Source organism: Centropristis striata, chromosome 14, assembly GCF_030273125.1.
Source record: "Centropristis striata isolate RG_2023a ecotype Rhode Island chromosome 14, C.striata_1.0, whole genome shotgun sequence".
In the NCBI taxonomy this organism is placed as follows: Eukaryota; Metazoa; Chordata; class Actinopteri; order Perciformes; family Serranidae; genus Centropristis; species Centropristis striata.
The window spans coordinates 10,988,484-11,008,862 of record NC_081530.1 but is presented as its reverse complement, the minus strand read 5'-3'; the positions used below and the strand labels follow the sequence as shown (position 1 = coordinate 11,008,862).

Below are 20,379 nucleotides of genomic sequence, written 5' to 3'. Positions count from 1 at the left end.
CCTCACACAACCTTGTCAAACTATACAAACACCAAGCATCCACATTCGCTTAAAGGGGTAGTTTGGATTTTTTGACTGTTTGTCCATAGTCAGTGTATTACCTACAGTAGATGGTGGTAATGCACTTTGAGAAGCAGGAAAGATAATGAGACGGATGCTTAGCGATGCTCTGCTGAGGACAGGGGCAGCACAAAAAAACGCAGCTGTGGTTGCCAGAACTTTACCGTAATAAATACGGTGCAACATTTTTTTATATTACAGTAAAATTATAATAGCTCTGTGATTTCCTGTTAAGAGATTGCCGTTTTATTCCATATTTTACCGTAAAAAATAAAAAAGTTTTTCCATCAAAAGAATCACTTTTCTACCATATAATTGACAAGAAAATAGTTGATAAATGCCGCATGAATTAGAGATTTTACCATTAAATAATGCAGTACATGGGTAAAAAATTACCCTCATTCATTTCCCATGTTATTTAATGCTCTCTTTATTGCCTCTTATACTTTACGAAGAAAAAAAGTTTTTTGTATTATTATATCGCTTACTTCTTGGCTAAGTAGCTTGCTAAGCTAACTACTGGATTTCTGAGGCCAATGCCATTATCAGTGTTAGAGAATCTGCTAACAAATTATCAGCCAATATCAGGTGGAGGGAGTGAGAGGGAGTGATGGCTCTTGTTATCACACATGGGATAGCACCTGATGGATCCTCACACAACCTTGTCAAACTATACAAACACCAAGCATCCACATTCGCTTAAAGGGGTAGTTTGGATTTTTTGACTATTTGTCCATAGTCAGTGTATTACCTACAGTAGATGGTGGTAATGCACTTTGAGAAGCAGGAAAGATAATGAGACAGATGCTTAGCAATGCTCTGCTGTGGACAGCACACTGTAAAAAAAGACCTGTTGTTTTTACAGTAAAAAACCAGCAGTTGTGGTTTGCCAGAACTTTACCGTAATAAATATGGTGCAACTTTTTTTGTAATATTACGGTAAAATTGTGTTAGCACTGTTGATTTCACATTTACGATTGCCATTTTATTCAATATTTTACCCTAAAAATAAAAAGTTTTTCCATCAAAAGAATCACTGTTCTGCCATATAATTGAAAATAAAATACTTTATAAATGCCGCATTACAGTATATTTTTATTAGAGATATGGTGTATAGTACATTTAACAGTGAGAAAAAGTATTTTACAAAAAATGAATGCAAAAATGATGGCTTGTATGTATATATTACAGTATATGTTTTGCTACAAACACAGTGCCAGTGTATTTTACAGTGGAGTAATGTTTTTTTTTTTTTTTTTTTTAAATAAAAATGTAAAAAATGCTGTTTTGGCCGAAAATTACATTTACGGTGTTTCAATTTGAATTAACCCATTTATCATTTTACAGACTCTTACTGTCATGGTTTAGCAGATTTTCACCGTAAAATCTACAGACATTTTTTACAGTGTAGAAAAGCCTCTTAACCCTCAATATCATATACCCCAGTGCCATGAACCTGTGATAATCTTGAATGGGTCTATAATATTAGCAGTGCCATACACATACTTACATGGGGACTTTGTCAACATTACATAAGGGGCATGGGGAGAGGATGAAAACAGAGTAACCTTATTAAATACTCTCAAATTACAAGTAAATAAGTACTCTCAACTACTTCCTGTGTTCAGTGTCATGTCTGAAGCCTATCCCAGCATGCATTGGTTATATAGGAGGGAAATCCTGAATATGCTGTTACTCTGTTACAGGGCTAACACACCTGGACAGACAAACACATTCACACAATTTAAGTTTTCAGTTTCAGCTGACCTGCTGGGGAACTTCTAGCTTTAATGTTGCACTGCTTTGTGAGACGCCATGCTGAAGAACAGCCACTAAAATGACAAATGGGCAATTTTACGAGCAGCCTGACTGATTTCCTCACTTTTATGAAGCTTGATTTACAGACTTAAACACATTCATCAAATTACAACAAAAAAAGCAACAACATCATGCTGGTCTTCATCCATTCTTGTCATCTTTAGTACTTTACTTTGCTTTACTTTATCAACTAATCCAGAAGACTGTGTTAAATCAGGCCGGCCGTGCTGGAGAACGAGGATATGACAGAGAATGTGCCTGAGTCTGATTATCAGTGGCTAACTGCAGCACAAGATTTATTAGATCTGTGCCGTGAGAAGACATCTTAAGATTAATTGAGAGGCATTTCTCGTGAGAGAACCTTTAAATAAAATGCCATCTAAATCCAATCTTTCAGGTAATGTGGAAAACAAGCTATATGCTGTGTGAAGCATATTGCACATGGTGTACAGGCTTCTACAGTAACAAAAATATCAATTGGGGAAAACTTACTATGGGCTCATTTGAGCACATGCTAAGGTGAAAGCCAAAAATCTGACTTTAACCATTTGGGGGGTTTGATTATTTTCACAGACTGGAGAGCTTGTAATGGGCCTTTTTATCAGAACTACAGGGATGTTTGTTTGTTGGTCAGTCTAGGGATGGGCGATATGGACCAAAAGTCATATCCCGATATATTAAGGCTGAATATCAATATACGATATATCCCGATATTTTTATCACAAAGTGAGAGCAAATGTTCAGTCAAAGTCAAAGCCAAATATGACATGTCACAAGTAGTTTTATTGAAACTGTTTATTTAAGTGAACATAAATACTGTATAACAACAGGAGTACCTTTAAAAAAACAAAAAAACAAAGCTCCATAAATCTGCACTTTTTTTCTCGTAGATTTGTCACTTTAAACTCGTAAACTTTTTTCTCAAAATTTAACCCCCCTCCCCCTGGTCCCTATGGGTTTTTTTCACACACTCCACAGTCCACATTCTGGCTGTATGTAATATCCTCCAATATTCTCTAGGGTTGAAATTTGGAATTTGCAAGTATTTCAATGAGTGCCCTATTAAGGGTTAAGAACATTTAAAAATACAAATGTAGTACTACTCTAAACTAATCCAGTGTGATCTTTCCACCGGTTTCCAGATCAGCTACCAGAGTATTGAGTCCTCAGACCCGGGCATCAACGTGCCGGGTCCTCGTCGGACAGTGTCCAAGCTGAGGAACGAGACCTACCACATGTTCTCTGGCCTGCATCCTGGAACCACCTACCTGGTGTCAGTCCGGGCCCGAACCACCAAGGGCTTTGGCCAGACCGCGCTCACCGAGATCACCACCAACATCTCTGGTGAGGCCTTGTGCTGAGTGCTGTCCCTGTTGTGTTGTGTGTGTGTGTGTGTGTGTGTGTGTGTGTGTGTGTGTGCGTGTGATTGACAGACTACGATCAAAGTGTGGTCTTTAAAGGTAACTCCAATCATGAAGCAAAGCACTTATATGCTGATGATGCTGCAAATTATGCAGGCGAGAGCAACTCTTTCAAGAAAAAAAACTTGTTGTTCCAAACAAAATGTGTGCAGACGATAACAAAAAGGACTGAGTAATGACTTGTAATTCCCTTCTTTTGAAGAGCTTTTGATTAAATTACCCACATACATTTAAATGATACAAATTATCTTCATTTTCCCTGTGCCTAACAGCTTTCTGACGTGCGCTGCTTTCGTTTGATGAAACGGGAGCAGACCTGTGTTATAGTAAAGCTGCAAATGTTCAGCTTGAATGGTTTGGGGGGAAAACAGCTTTGTTCAGCCCAACGTCACCGAGTCTGTGTTTACCATTCAAAGAGGCTCAGAAATTAGAGAAGCCGTGTTTGTGAGTGAAAAGGTTGCCGGTATGGATCTCCAGATCGGTCTCGGAAATGTGTCTAGGGAAATGTGAAACACTGTCTGCGAGCTGTTTCGCTAATTGTGTTTACTCAGATGAAGCATCGCATGCTATTGTGGGTATTTCCCCATAAAAAAATACATATACATAGAGTAAGTACAATGGATGGTTTTGTATGTTCCTAGGAATCCATACAGAAAAAGTGAAAAGTAGGCTTCAGCATACATCACTTCTTTATTTTTCTTCCTATTGCTGGATCACAAGTGTAAATCCTGAGCTTCAAACAGGTTACAACCTATATTTATGTTATTCCGAGCCTTTTTTTTGTGTTGCTCAAATGAACAGCCCCATTATCTACAGTAGTTTTCAATTTAATAGCAGTCCAATGTGGCTATTTTTTATTGCTACATGGCAAACAACGTACCAGTAGTTCAGTAGATTCTCAGAAAACCAACAAGACCCAGCATTCGTGATATGCACGCTCTTAAGGTTGTTTGTTTACATCCGAGTACTTCCAATATGGCTGACATCCGGTAACTGGCTACAATGTGCTGTGTAAAACACTCTAAAAAGTGCCGGTCAGAGCTGCTCTGATTTACTTTTTTTAATAAAAGCCTCCTTCAAATAATAGCCTGCCCCTATTATTAGCCGGGTCCCAAACTGATTTTTTATTAATAGAAGCCCCGGCTACTATTTGAGGAAATACGGTAGCTTCACACAGACATCTTCTAACTGTCACAGCACTTCCAGGTAACTCCAGACTGTCTTTGATCATCCTGGAGCTGATCATTGGCTGAGCCTTTGCCATTCTGCTTATTCTTCCATCCATTTTGATGGTTGTCTTCTGTTTTCTGCCACGTGTCTCTGGTTTTGCTCTCCATTTTAAAGCATTGGAGATCATTTTAGCTGAACAGCTTATAATTGTTTGCACCTCTTTATAAGTTTTCCCCTCTCCAATCAACTTTTTAATCAAAGTACGCTGTTCTTCTGAACAATGTCTTGAACGACCCATTTTCCTCAGGCTTTCAAAGAGAAATGCATGTTCAACAAGTGCTGGCTTCATCCTTAAATAGAGGCCACCTGATTCACACTGCTATTTTTTTGAACACACCCATTTCAACTAATTACCCAATTGCACAGCCTTAAGAGCGTGCATATCACGAATGCTTGTTGGTTTTCTGAGAATCTACTGCACCTACTGGCACCTTGTTTACCATGTAGCAATAATAAATATACTAAAAACCTGGATTAATCTGGTTAGTCACATTGGACTGCTATTATTTTGAACACTACTGTATCTGTGAAGAATCTCAAGCAGCCATGCAGATCTTGACTTTTCACACTATTAAGTGTGACACTCTTTGCAGTGATTGTAGCTGTGTCTATGGCTGTGTTTGGTGTTTAAGATACGGATGACACATGAGTTTGTAGTGGATGTAACATGCAGGGTGCTGAATGTGTGCAGTGAATTGATATGGCTGTGTTTGCGTTGCACGGCGGCTTCAGATCCTGTGTGGTTTATTGATGGCCAACGTTAACAGGAGCAGTAAAGAGTAGTCACAGCACTGCTAGCATAGCTGCATATCTATAACATCACACATTCAGCACCAAATGCAGCTGTACTCCAAACAATAAGCGTATTCACAGCTCCAGCTTCTGCCAGCACAGCCAGGGAGCAGCTGCAGCTGTGCTCACAGCCAGTGGCTGTATACTGTCGCAGCTCAGCCTTTTGAAAGGAGAAATGAGCAATAAATTCACCATGCAAAGTGTCACTTCATCTCTCCTTTCTGCAGTATCTGCAGAGCGTTTCCTTAAAGTAGCTGTGATTTGTTACTGAACTGGTAACTGTGAGGAGGGGAAGCGTTTGTGCACAAACTTAGTTGATTAAATTCAGCACTTTTAATGTTGGAGAGTAATAGCAACATGATGAAGGTATTATTGGTGCAAAAGATTTGAGCACCTCTAACAGTGGAATTTGTAGTTGTGTACAGTGATTGTGTATGGGTCAGTGACAAATATGGGTTGGCAAGATGTCAAATGGTGTAACCACAAAAAAATGATAAATGTTAAATACTTAATCCACCTACATTGTATTTAAGTGGACTTATACATATAATTACTTAATTTTAAAAAACATCAAATTACTTTTTTTTTTTTTTTAGTATTTCTACATTTACACATTTCGTCACTATTGAGCAGAACATATTCTAAGTAAATACATTTGAAGTCACATACTCTATGAGTTGTGTACATTTTTTTTGTCAAATACAACACAACACTTATACATTCACAAATTCTTAATTACAGGTGCACAAATCCTATTTTACAAGTCACAGATTAAAAAACTGACAAACATACACAAACATATTTGTGTACCTGTATCAAACAATGTGCAAAATCTAAATATATGTGCAAATCTGAATGTGAACTTGTGCAATAAATGTTCAATGTATGTAAAATAATTCCACTCAAAAATATTTGCGTTCTTTTAAAACAAAACGTATACACAATCACTGTACACCAGTAGGTCTCAACCTTTTTGAGTGGCGACCCCACTTGAACTACCAGCAAGTCTCTGCAAAATGTCCTAACTACAAGTTAGTCTACCAGTAGTTCTACTGCTAGCTAGACTCTTTAAATTGTTGCAAATAACTGACAGCATGTTCAGATCATAGATAGAATAACTTATCACAGTAAATGTGATTGCATTAATTTTGGACAAATTTGTGCAGAGGTGTTCATTAACCATTCATAAATCGGAATTCAGCCAGCTGTCTTCTCTGCAGAAAAAAGGCCAACAACAGTCCTTTCTCTCGTGCATGATCATGGTTTGATTTAGAGTGTGCACAGTGAGGGAGAGGAGGGGCTGTTCCCCAACGGGTCCGCCATCAATGTGTTTGAGAGAGAGAGAGAGAGAGAGAGAGAGAGAGTTGCAGGAGGAGCTTAAATCAATGTGCTCTACAATGAAATTCATTTTAAACCGTTTTCAGGGTGACCCCAAATAGTTGATTATTAGGCGATTGGACAGCCAGTCTCACAGGTGAATCATTGCATTGGGGTAAAATGTGGTGAAAGAAAGGATCATTACATTCAGGTTATATGGGCGTGTTGAATGTTGGATTTCATATAGAATTGCTTGGTTTCTCACAAAAATAATACCTCTTGAAATTAACTTGCATGCATTCAATTTTGAACTGATGCATTCTACCGAAAATTCCAGCAGGGGGCACTAAGTTTGGCTGCAAAAAAAATATGTCCATTCATTTCAATGCAAAATTTGAAAACTTCTCACTTGATTCAGCACCTCATATTTTTTTTTAGGACAACACTATGGTCTCAATTGCTAGTAAAAAAAATCTTCTTAAAGACAATTTCAAAAGAATGTCATAAATTGTTTTTCTGAGGTAATAAATCAAGTGAGAAGTTTTCTCATTTTGTATTGAAATGAATGGACTAAAATGCTTCTGCAACCCTCGTTAGAATGCACCATTAGGCACTTCCTGGTTTGCCTCACTGCTCAGATCCGGAAGGTTGCCGCCTGGATGCCAAACATGAAGCTTGGTTGGTATATAAGTTAATTTAGGTTTAAATACGGGTGCAAATATAAATGAACTAGGGAGCTCCGGTGGTCCCTTTGCGGCATGTCTTCTCTCTGTCACTATCTAATTAACCATGAAAATGCTCCAAAAATATCATAAGAAAAGAAAAAATATATGTACATAAACTAAATAAGGGACTTAATCAGCATGAATTTTTGCAGAAAGAGTACTTTTAAACCCTTAATCTGCCCTGACCCCGCGCTCCAGCCCTCCTCATTATCTGAACCTGTTCCATCTGGTTCAGAGGGTGGCCTATGTGGGCTCAAAGCTGTCAGGCTATACAATTCAACCTACACCATCACCACCAGTGGGAAGCAGCTCCTGCATTGATTTTGGAAGCAGACATGAAAGTGTAATGTTGCACTATTAGTCTTTTTATAATTCACGCTGGTTTTAAGCACAGGCTCAAACACTCCTCGCCGCCACCGCCGCCGCTATGCATAATGCAAACCTCAGCTGTTGTTGCTCGCAGGCGTGAGTGTGTGTTTTTCAGATGACAGGTTACACAAGCAGATTTTTTTTTTACAACAAGCATTAATGCCCTGCCTCGGCAGCAGAAACATTTCCAATTCCATTCCCTTTTTGTTTCGGCTTATCTGTTGTACCAGGATAGCCATTTGCTTCACTACATACTCGAGTTAATTCACTCCCTGTAGTAAACAGAGATGGGAACACTCAACCTCATTGTCCCCAGAGCTTTACTGAGGTTGTGCGGCTTTGAGATCTGTCCTAATTATATTATAAGGGCCTCTTGTTTTCTCTGTAGTTGGCTGCTGTTTCTAGTCATCATCAGTCAGTGGCAGTGTGTGGGAGGCCTCCACACACTACAGTACACAGGGGACAAGTGCGGGTAATGAATAAAGATAGCACACTTTTATTTCATGTAGGGGTGGAAAAATGACTAAAATAGCCGAGCGCAAGTGCAACTACATGTCTTTAAACTCAAACCAAACATATTTGGGCAAAATGAAACTTTTTTTTGACTCTGCACTGCAAAAAGAGGTGTCTAAAAACAAGATAAAAACACTAAATCTGAGGGAAATGATCTTGCTGCATGGACAGATAATTTCACTTGCAAGATTTCTTATATTAAGATTATTAAATCGAGAAATAAGCATGTTGAATGCTTAAAATAAGATAAATTACAGCTGCAAGCAGCGATGAACTGGACCGAGCAGAGTGCACTGACAATTATTTGTTTCTTACCAAGACAAAAAAAAACTTTAGATATACGAAATACTAAAACTTTATTATGCACTGAGTGGAAATTCCTCTTTGGTTTCACCATAGACATGTCTCAAAACAACAGAATAAATAAAGAAAAAACATTTCAAGGATAGCAAAATATAAAATAGCCTACAGCAATGACTGTACTTCACACATCACCCATTCAAGTACAACATTTCATAATAGCACACCATAGTACAAATCAAGTTTACAAATTTAGGTCTAAGACCTGCCTTATTCAGAAAACCTGAAACCCTCAGCAAAGGAAAAAAATTACATTTAGAAGTGTTAGATAATTTATCTTGTTTTAGGGGTTCATTTCTTATTTTAAGCATACAACATGCTTATTTCTAGATTTAATCATCTTAATTTAAGAAATCTTGTCAAGTAAAATTATCTGCCCATGCAGCAAGATCATTTCCCTCAGATTTAGTGTTTTTATCTTGTTTTGAGACACCAAAAGTTACATTTTGCCCAAATATGTTTGGTTTGACTCAAAAGAAGAAAATGCAGGCACTCTGGTGGATTGATAAAAACCCTTTATTTTACATGGGTTATATCTAAAAACACTAACGCGTGTCGGCTTGCGCCTTCCTCAGGGTGTATATGTGCGCAAGCCGACACGCGTTGGTGTTTTTAGATATAACCCATGTAAAATAAAGGGTTTTTAACATTTGTCAATCCACCAGAGTGCTTGCATTTTCTTCTTTTGAGTTCACTGCCCATTGCAAAAGCACCGGTGTATTTAGGGATACCAGCAGCGCTCCTCCTGTTATTCTGTTTTTTATGTTTGGTTTGAGTTTAAAGACATGTAGTTGCACTTGCACTCGGCTATTTTAGTCATTTTAAATAAGGAAATCTAGATAAAATAAGATAATCCCCTCAGATTTAGTGTTTTTATCTTGTTTTTAGACACCTTTTTTGCAGTGTATTTGGGCGAAATTAAACTTTTTTTTGACTCTGCCTTCACTGTGGTTTTCTTTTTCTTTCTCTCTTTCTTTCTCTCCCTCCTCAGCACCGGTGTTTGACTATGAAGACATCCCTTCTCCGCTGAGTGAGTCGGAGAACACCATCACCGTGCTGCTGCGACCTGCACTGGCAAGAGGGGCTCCAGTCAGGTACAACTAATACACTGTTCACTCCTACGCCAGCATTCATTCAGTGCTCTTCCACACTGTGATATTTATAGCTGCAGTCAAAAAGAGCTCTCTTATAGCACCGGAAAATACTTCTCGAGGCTTGCAGAAGAGCAGATACCATTTTAAGTAGAATGTATGAAGAAGCAGAGAGGTTTTCTCTATAACAAGTTTCAGATTGATTAGCAGGAAGCTGTTCCTCAGTAGGTTGAGCTGTCTGTCTTTGTACAGCGGAGCTAGTGTTGAAACAAGGACCAAAAGGAAAAAAATAAACATGTCCCTCTCTACCCGTAGACCTGACTCATCGTGCCAGACAGTTTGGGAATGACACCACATGCCAACCAATCACATGTTGACCGGTTGACAGCTGTGCCGCTGTAACGAGCGCCACACTCCAATTTCAGTCAGGAGTCAGGGTTGAGAAAAATGGAAGCAGCAGGCTTTGAGGAAAACTGAAAAAGAAAGTCCAATACTTTGTGAAGAATGCATTTCTGTGGATCAAACATTGCAGAGTTGTGTGGTATGCAAGGCTCGAACAAATCCCAAAAGTGCAGTTTGGATTTCTTGAAGTATATTTTTTGCATTTTTATGTTATTTTTGATGTTCAATTTATTTCAACACACCAAGAAAAATGAGAGACTTTGGCATTAGTTTAAAAAGAAAACTATTCAAATTGTATAGTTTGTATCAAATAGAAGCACTTTAACGGTTATCATTGTTTTTTATATATTTCTTCTTAAAATAATAATAAAAATAATGCCATAAATACAAAACACATATAGCACACAGCTCTGTGATGTAATATTTTTTTTAATATATTAAACATTTTGTCGAATTGATGTTATAGCCCTTGTGGCAATTAAATAAGTTTGTAGCCACATGAAAGACACAACAGTTATGTTACATACAGCCCCCATTCCAAGAAAAGTTGGGACATTGTGTAAAAAATATCAATCAAAACAAAATATGATCATTTGGTGGTCTTTTTTTATCATATATTCAAATGAAGAAAATGTGTAAATGTTAAAACTGATACATTTTAGGTTTTAAAAAAACACTCTGAGATCTGAATTTGAAGCATTTTGTTTTAATGTATGTTTTGCAGTGTCCCAACTTTTTGGGAATCGAGGTTGTAATTTGCTAACAAACCATATATTTACCTTGTGTTCAGAGTGCATGGAGAATATAAATGATTTGGAAGAAAACATAAATGTAAAAAATCTAACAAATAAAAGTAGCTCCAAAGGAGGAAAATCACAGAAGGCTTTCTACACTAAATAGATAATCTAATCTAAGATAAGGGGGAAATTCTCAAGGGGAAAAGAATTAAAAACTTCTACAAACAAAAGGCACTCCAAAAGGGAGGAACAAAACCTAATAGGAAAAATAAAATATTCTATAAGAACACTATGAAAACTGGATAAGGACTAAAGGGGGTAAAGTAATAAAGAACACAAAATCACTCCAAAAGGAGGAAAAACAAAACGGCTGACTCAAAAAGCTATGAAACTAAGAACTGCGCTTAACTAATAAATTACAAAGAAAAATCACTCTTGCGAGGAATCCAAAAGGGCGAAAACAAGTCAAGCTGTGGCAAGAAGGAGATAAGTGGCTGGTATGGTGATGGGGTCAAACACACTGGACCAAGACAAGGGGAAACACAGACTATTGGAACACATGGAGGGAAGGGAGCACCAGGTGAACACAGACTATTGGCACACATGGAGGGAAGGGAGCACCAGGTGAATACAAGCAGTAATCAGACAGATGACACACGGGGAAGGACAAGTGACCTGAAACAAGAGGAGAGTTGCTATTTCAAAATAAAACAGGAAATAACAAGACCAGAACACAAAATAAAACACCACCTCACCACAGTGTGACACATACAGTATTACACTTGAAGTATGGTGTATATTTATGACTGTTTATGTATTACAATGACAGAAGTTTAGCTTCTAAGCTCCACTCTGCTCCTTCAGTGCCTACCAGGTGGTGGTGGTGGAGGAGGACGGGTCCCGTCAGGTGAGGAGGAGGGAGCTGGGTGCTGTCGACTGTTTCCCCACACCAAACTCCCACAGCGAGGCTCAGGCCAAAGGGACCCCACATTACTACACAGCTGAGCTGGCTCCTAGCAGTCTGCCCGAGGCCACGCCCTTCACCGTGGGCGACAACCACACCTACAACGGCTACTGGAACAGCCCTTTGGACCCCACCAAAAACTACCTCATCTACTTTCAGGCCACCAGCAACTTCAGAGGGGTAAGAACTATTAAGATGCCTGACGAGGCTTTGGTTTCTGGGGCTCAGACACGCTGCTTTTATGTTTTAGCATCCTTGACAGTCAATTTAGATTTGTGTCGAGGAAGTCGGAGACAGGAGGCACTATGCTGGAGACAGAAAGCAGTCCTCAAGGCTTTATTTATAACGACGCAGTGTATGGGTTTTAAGGGTGGCTTTGGGTTGATTGTTTCCACGGATTAATCCTAGACTTATTATTGTTGCTTCATTTCTCAATGAAAACCTCTCGACACAGTACACAAGCAAAGGGGCCAAATGAATCAGCTTTTAGAAAATAATTACTACCAGGAGAGTAACACTAGGGGAAGCGTACCAGATTTTGTACCACCTAGAGTTAAGAGGAACATGGGTAAAGAGTCCTTTCTTTATGTTGGAACTATTCTTTGGAACAGGTTACCTGGTTACTCAAATCAGTCAGAAGCATAAGCAGTTTTAATGAAAACTTGAAAAAATGGTTTAGACACCAATATTAGACTGTTGGCAATTTGTATTTGTCATGTATATTTGAAACTGTAATTTATGTTTTTATGTGTCTTATGAATGATTGATGTATGTATGATATGCTGCTACTTGCCCCTGTCTCCTGCTCTATAGGGACTTCAATGGAAATAAGCCTTACACTGTAAAAAAAGACACAAAACAATAGCTACTCAATAAAATTTAGGCAACAGATTGCATGCAGTATTATTCATTAAATCTAACTATGTTACAAGTTGAGTTAATAACAACTTAACAGGAAGTGCCTGTCAATTAAAAACGGACTGAATCTATTGTGTTGGATTCATTCAAAATTCTCTTGATTTAGAATTACAGGCACATAAAGATTATATTTAATGTGATCAAAATAAGTAGATTCTATCTCAAACATTTTTATGTTAAAGTTACTTAAACAACTGCCTCAAAATCAAGGTCAAAGGACACATTTATATTTAATACATTTTTGTCAAATATATTAAGTAAAATGAAATGACTACTGAATAATATATTACAGTGTAGGGCTTTATTGTTTCATCCTTGACTATTTTTTATTTATTTATATAACGTATGGCACAGGTTGCTGTTTCATATTTTTATATCAAGAATGGTCAAATAAAATCAATCAATCAATCAATCAATCAATCAATCAATCAATCAATCAATCAATCAATCAATCAATCAATCAATCAATCAATCAATCAATCAATCAACCAACCAACCAACCAACCAACCAACCAACCAACCAATCAATCAATCCATCAGGACTAATCGTCCAGTTGTCAGATTTGGTCATATTCAGGCTCTTTAAAAACTTTAAAAATCTTTTTTTCTCCGTGGAAAGTGGAGCCCTGCCCCCCAGGCTGAAAACAATCAGAAAAAGGAACTCCTTGAGCAGTTGAAAAAGTGACTAAAGCCTAAATAATAAATGTCCAGCGTGCACAGAAGCAGGTCAATGTAAATGCTGTTTAAATCATTAGGCCCTTATGGAGCAGCCTCTCATGCAGATATCAGTATGTGATTCTTCAGCCAGTTTCCTCTGGCTCCAGAGTCAGGAAGACCAGAGTCCCACTGTCGTCCCACTGTGCCTGAGGGAAATCTTCCCCCTGTGATCTGACATCAGCAGTGATCTTTACCCATCATGAACCAGCATTTGCGATGATTCTCCCCTGAGTCCAAATTAAAAGCTGCTGTTGACGCAGCAGCTCTGACACAGAAATCACACACCACAACAACAAACTATCATTCATGCAGACAATTTTCTTTTTTGTCCTGCAAACATTTTCATCTCCAATCTATTTTCTTAGCTATAGTTGTTTTTTGGGAGAGATGGGCCGCTCAGGGAGAAAGAAAAAGAATATTATTTTGACAATTACCCAGAATAAATTAGATGTATGAGGCTTACTATGGACCATGGGCTGCCATTGAATTGAAACAGTAATTGCTTTGGCAGATATGCCTTCAGTGGGGCTTGAAAGATGCATGATTGGTGCTGCTTGTTTCTTTTGAAACACACAAGTAGGAAACTCCACACTTTTCCAACTATTTTTTTCCCTATCAGGTCTGTAGGAGTCGATATCTACATTACTGCTATCAGTTACACCAAACATGAAAATACCAGATGATATTTCATTTCCAGCCCTGTGTTGCATTTATCATCACTCAGCATCTGGGATTACCTGTCAGTTATTCCACTCTTTCACTTACTGAATATACTGGCTTGTGTGTTGGGTCGGGTTGGGTCCTGATCTGTTTTTGATTCAGCTCCAGATTGGCAAAATACCCAGATTCCTAACTACCAGATCTGTTATTGCATCTTTTATCTGCCCTTGTCTTTTTCTTTTAGCAAAGGGTAATGTAGACCAGTGGTTCCCAACCTTTTTCTTGAGGGACCCACATTTTTACCATTGTAAACTTTGGCGACCCCCCATTGTCCATTGCTTCTATGAAGCCGAACTCAATGTGACTTTCATGGTACCCTCTCTTTTTCTTTTTGAGATATTCAGCATTTTCGCCTCCCTGACGCTTCGCCATTTTTCAAATAGCTCTGTGTTTCTGTTGTTAGGCAAGGTTACCACTAGGTGAGGTTACCGCTAGGTGAGGTTACCACTAGGTGAGGTTACCACGAGGTGAGGTTACCGCTACACATGTCCATATTCTCACGATAAAGCCTTTATTTTTAAACTCTTCTTTTTCTAATCTTTTCATTTAAATAAATTAATAAACGTTTAATGTAGCCCTTATTTAGTTGTTTTTGTCCCACTAATGAATGAAATATGCTGACTCATCTATTTTTAACACATTAGATTTATTACATCCCTTAAAATCAAGAGGGCTTCGCAACCCCCGTGGATCTTTGGCGCCCCCTTTGGGGGGTCAGGCCCCCCCCTGTTGGGAATCACTGATGTAGACAAACCTCAGGTGCCAGGCGGTGCGGTCACCAGGCAAAGATGTTAGCAGATTATATCATCCATCACTGACTAATATTCATTATTAGGGTTGTCACGATACTAAAATGTTCAACTCCATACCGATACTCGGAAAAATATTCGATACTCGATACCATTTTCGATACCACAAGGATAAAAACAAAGACCCCAAAATTTAACAGAAATATTTTTATTAACAAGAAAAATGCTACATGTAAAATTTAACAGAACCACGGGTTAAATATTTATAATAAAAAACAGTTGTGCAAAAAGAAACTGCAACTATGATAACAAGCTTCAGGTCTGAGGTAGTGCAAAAAATAAATAAATACAATAAACAATAGTAATTGGAACAATATTTTGAGGTTGTATGCTGTGCACAACATTAGACAAGCTTGATAAAAAAAATAAAACTAACTTAACTTAAGTCTTCCTTCCTTGGCTATACTTTTCACACATAACAATAAACTATTGATACTTTTGAAAAAATGAGTATCGTATCCGGATACAAGGTTTTAGTATTGATACTTTTTTGAGTATCGATACTTTTGACAACCCTATTCATTATGTATGGAAGTTATTTGTAAAACAGCACATTTATTTGTTTACCAGCCAGCTTTTTTTTTTTTTTTACAAATCAGTGTCTGCACTTCAGTGATTGAAAGCTATCACTCGTAGTGACTCCACAGAGAATTCTCACCTGACTCTGCAGTTCCACACAGCTTTGAAGCATTTTAGCATTTTTAAACTGCTCTTATGCTTAGTTCACACTACACAGCTTTTTAAGTCGTCAGATCCCTGCACTGTTCACACGACACAACTGGCTGTCTTGTAATCAGGTCTTTGTCACACTACAAGACAGACCAGGGACAGACAGGGGATCAAACACCCTGAATCCCTGGTGAATAGGTCTGATATCCAAATTACATTTTGTCATAAAAACGTATGGAGAAGTTCAAGCTATCTTCAAAAAATTATTGCTTGTTGATGTCGTCCTAGGCATCTGTGTCCACAAAATAGTTTTCACACTTTTTATAGCTTGTTTCGTTTAGATGCATGCTGCAAAAACTGAAGTAAGGTGAAATGTCTTAGATTAAGGGGATATATGCTTATTTTTTGTCTGATAAGATAGTTCTTCTTAGTAAGCATTTTTAATTTTTAGACTGTTTCACTTGTTTGATATAAAGATTCCACGGCTTTTGCCTTATTTAAAGAATTTTAGGAAAAAAATTCAACATACAGATGCAAATATGTAGCTGTATCAAGAAAAGTTCACTAGTTTTTTGTCTGACTTTGCTGGTTTTAAGAAATATAATGCCTATGCATATCATTATGTCAATATGATGGCTCTAGCATTTACTCATTATTATTTCAAGAATATTTTTCAACATATTAAGAAAATAGGTCAGGTGTATTTCATTAGAATCAAGAAAAATGCACTTGTTATTAGTTACAATACACTAATTCTAAGGTATTTGTGGGTTCATTGAGATTAGATATTTTTACTTGTTTTGGAAAGTCTTGACAAGACAAATTTTCTTGTTCCATTGGCAGATAATTTTGCTATTTTTAAGCAAAATACACCTCATTTTTGTACTTTTTCCCTTGTTTTTAAGAGCTGGCTTTTTGCAGTCTAATAACAACATTGGTCAGTGTTGGTAATCCAACACATACAGTAAAGTTTCTATTGTTACAGGCAATCCCCTCAACCCATGTTTTGTGTTTTCTTTGGATGTGGCTCGATTTGGACTCCCAACTAGTCAATTTAACCTGCCAGATATCTGGAATTTGGCTGAAATCCATAAACAGTTCACACATAACAGTCGAGCATGGAGCCCATTTGCGTCGTGATCTGTAGCTTTTGTTGAGGAGCTCCAAAACATGTTGGCGAATGGAAAATCAGGGTTAAAGTCGTGCAGTGTGAATTGGCCGTTATCAATCCCATTTTCAACAGCAGGGAGCTGTTTTCAGTGACAACAAATTATGGTAATGTATGCTACCTGTCAGCACAAAATAGCAGGAAGCTAGCAACTAGCTGGTGAACATAACAGCATTTATCAGCTCAAGAGACAGATATTTTTCTGAGGAGTTAGTGGAGAGCAGAAACATTGGCAGGTGGCCAAACACAAATGATTGTTGCTCCCTGTCTGCTTACAGTTTACATGTTCACCATTACACATTTTGGTAACACTTTATATTAGGGACCACATATTCAACATGAATTAGTTGCTTATTAGCATGCAAATAAGTAACATATTGGCTCTTAATTAGTCATTATTAAGTAGTTATTAGTGCCTTATTCTGCATGGCCTTATTATACAACCAGTAAGACATTAACTAAGAGTTTTCCCTCAATAACCTCAGAATTATTGCTTATTAGTAGTAAGTAAGAAAGTTGTTGAATATAAGTTATGATCTTAATATGTTTTACTTTGTATGGCCTTTATAAGTCTCTACATAGCGGTGAACGAAACCATGGAAACGGCAAATAGCCACCTTCTCCAGACCTTTGACGTGACTGGTGGATCCTTTTGGATGATTGGATGAGGATTGGTAGATTGTAATAAAATAAGATAAGATAAGATACACTTTTTTGTCCTTGGAAGGAAATTTGTCTTGGACTCCAATGCTGTCATATAAAGCTGCTTTAAAGTAATAACAGTACAGGTACAGACAATACATACATATAGGCCACATATAACATGTACACAGTATAGAAGAAACAGTACAATGCACACATGCGCGTGCACACACACACACACACACACACACACACACACACACACACACGCACACCCCCGCCCAGACCCTCCCTTGCCCACTGTATTATACCATGGGTCATGATCAATAGTACAATTGCACAGTTTGTTTGGTCCTTCCTAACAATAGCACTTGCCTTCAGTTGAGGTTTCCCTGTGGAGCAGTGTCTCATTGTGTCCAATCTATAAACCCAACCAAATTCCCGAAACTTCTCAGATGAATCTTTTGTTGCAAATCTTTCTTGTACGTACAATTGGTGGGACAACCTCATAGTCTTAAGCACTGAAAACGAAACCATGGAAACGGCAAATAACCATCTTCTCCAGACCTTTGATGTGACTGGTGGCTCCTTTTGGATGAGGGTTGGTAGGTTGTAATGTCAATCATTACTCTACAAAGCGGGTCACTGGTAGACTAACATTGGCGCAAAGTGACCCACTTTGTAGACTAATGATTGACATTACAATCTACCAATCCTCATCCGATCTTCCAAAAGGAGCCACCAGTCATGTCAAAGGTCTGGAGAAGATGGTTATTTGCCGTTTCCATGGTTTCGTTCACCACTATGTAGAGACTTATAAAGTCCATACAAAGTAAAGCATATTAACATCATAACTCATATACAATAACTTCCTTACTTACTACTAATGAGCAATAATTCTGAGGTTATTGAGGGAAAACTCTTAGTTAATGTCTTACTGGTTGTATAATAAGGCCATAAGAGCCAATATATTACAACTAATTAAGCAACTAATTAATGTTGAATATGTGTCCCTAATCTAAAGTGTTACCCACATTTTATTGTAATTATTTTATTTTATTTTATTTTATGACAATACTGTATGTCAATGCTGTGTTTTATTAGAACAGCTGTAAGTGAATACAGATAACAGTGTACCTGTTAGAAACTCTTATTTGAATTTGGTGGATTAAATAAGATAAACCTTAAAATAAGATAATGAACATAAATAAGGCTTTCTGTGAAATATGTAGTGTTTATGTACACTACATTTTAGTTTTTTATAACTTTATTTTCTCACAAACCCTAAAAACTAAACCTCAGTAGATTCTGTAAGGGATTAGAAAGGATTCAGATTTGATAAGCAGATCCAATGCTGAAATTAAATTCGATAAAATGCCATCAAAATCCTCCCTAAGGAAGGGCACTCTTCTATATATTCCGTTGGAGGCTGAGTTGCATTAAATTGCTACTTTGACAAGCACGGGTGTCGCTTCCAAAAAGGCCAAAAGCCCACCTTGACAGAGGACAGGATGACACATGACATACTACCTGCCGCCGCTTTAATAACCCCTGGGTGGAGAGTAAATATGACTGATCTGTCACTGTAAGAGACGAGAGGAGATGAGAATCCACTTTAAACAGATTTCCAATTAAAAAAGCTAATTTGGCCACCGTTTTAGGTGAAAGGTTTTTGACTCCAATCTCAGAGCACAGATTAGCATAATTGCCCATAAAAGGCTGATTTAACTTCCTTAAATCTTAATTTGGTAACATGCCCCTCCATCCGCGGGATAGAGGTGGTTGTTTTGGGGGGCAAGATGGAGCCAATCAGGGGACCTGGGTGAGGGACCTCACATGTTTGAGGGGAGCAGAGGTCTCTCATATTACAAGGAGATGTCATCTGTTCGGAAATTTCAATTATTGCCTCTGCACAGCAAAGGTCTGGGTGACTTTGACACACATGGATGCCTGTTTTCCAGGTCTGAGACAAGGTGGAGGATTTGGACTGACTGACTCATAATTAACTTGCACTGTGGTCGTTTTTTCCTGCTAATCATTGTGTCTCAATGGTACCAAGCTGAATGAATTAACTCCTTTATTTTACTCACAGGAGACCAGAATCAACTGCATTCGGATCGCTCGCAAAGGTAACGATTGCTTTCCTTTTTAATTTCGAACATTCTCATATCAATAAGTCATTGTCACATTCATAATGAGTCGGTATATGTTAAACATGACAAGCACAAGGCTATCTGCTGGCCTCTCTTTGGTACCTTTTACAATGGATTGCTGTATGGCTTTACAGCACACAGGGAGGTGCTTTACAACACAAAAAAGGTGGTGGCGCTGTTCTTTTTGTGAAGGTGGAGCCTTACCTTTAGGAAGTTAATGTTGTATAAAGCCAAAAAAATAAACGGAATCTTTAATCATATTTACATAGATATTTGTAATACAAGCACCAACCTCTAAAGCCAATGCAGAAGTTCCTTAAAGCTGCTTTCTTTCTAATTGCCAGCAGAGGGCGACTTCACTGGTCACAATTAAAGTCAGATTGTACAGAAGTCTATGAGAAACTGACCCTATTTGTCATTGATTTAATACATCAGTAAATATTTTACTCCTAAGTTTATAGTCTCAATCACTAGTTTCAAGTCTGCTTCATTAGAGCATGATGTTCATTAATTATGGTAACAATTAGTGGAAAATAAATGCGATAAAGCAGGGTATGCTTTAGGGTGTTCTCACTACTACTGGTTCACCAGCTTGTAGTTAGGTGTGGGTCTGTTTTTCTTGTCTTAGAACTTTGAACCTTTGACATTGTGTTTTCACACATTTTTGCCCTAAAAGCCTAAATTTGGTGCCTCTTGCACATTCTAATGTCACTATTCCATCTTAATCATTGCATATTTTAGAGGATTATTGTAAAGGAGAATAAGGGTTCTTCTATGTTTTATT

General features: G+C 37.9%; 1 protein-coding gene across 4 annotated transcripts in view; it reads left to right on the top strand.

Moving 5' to 3' along the window:
- LOC131985023 (receptor-type tyrosine-protein phosphatase U-like) overlaps positions 1-20,379 on the top strand; it is a 321,313-nt gene that overhangs the window by 222,650 nt on the left and 78,284 nt on the right. For all 4 annotated transcript variants that reach the window (XM_059350038.1, XM_059350037.1, XM_059350036.1 and 1 more), the window contains exons 10-13: positions 3,021-3,222; positions 9,597-9,699; positions 11,700-11,979; positions 19,535-19,571. In XM_059350038.1, coding sequence (XP_059206021.1) covers positions 3,021-3,222; positions 9,597-9,699; positions 11,700-11,979; positions 19,535-19,571 — 622 coding nt within the window. The remainder of the gene's footprint in view (positions 1-3,020; positions 3,223-9,596; positions 9,700-11,699; positions 11,980-19,534; positions 19,572-20,379) is intronic.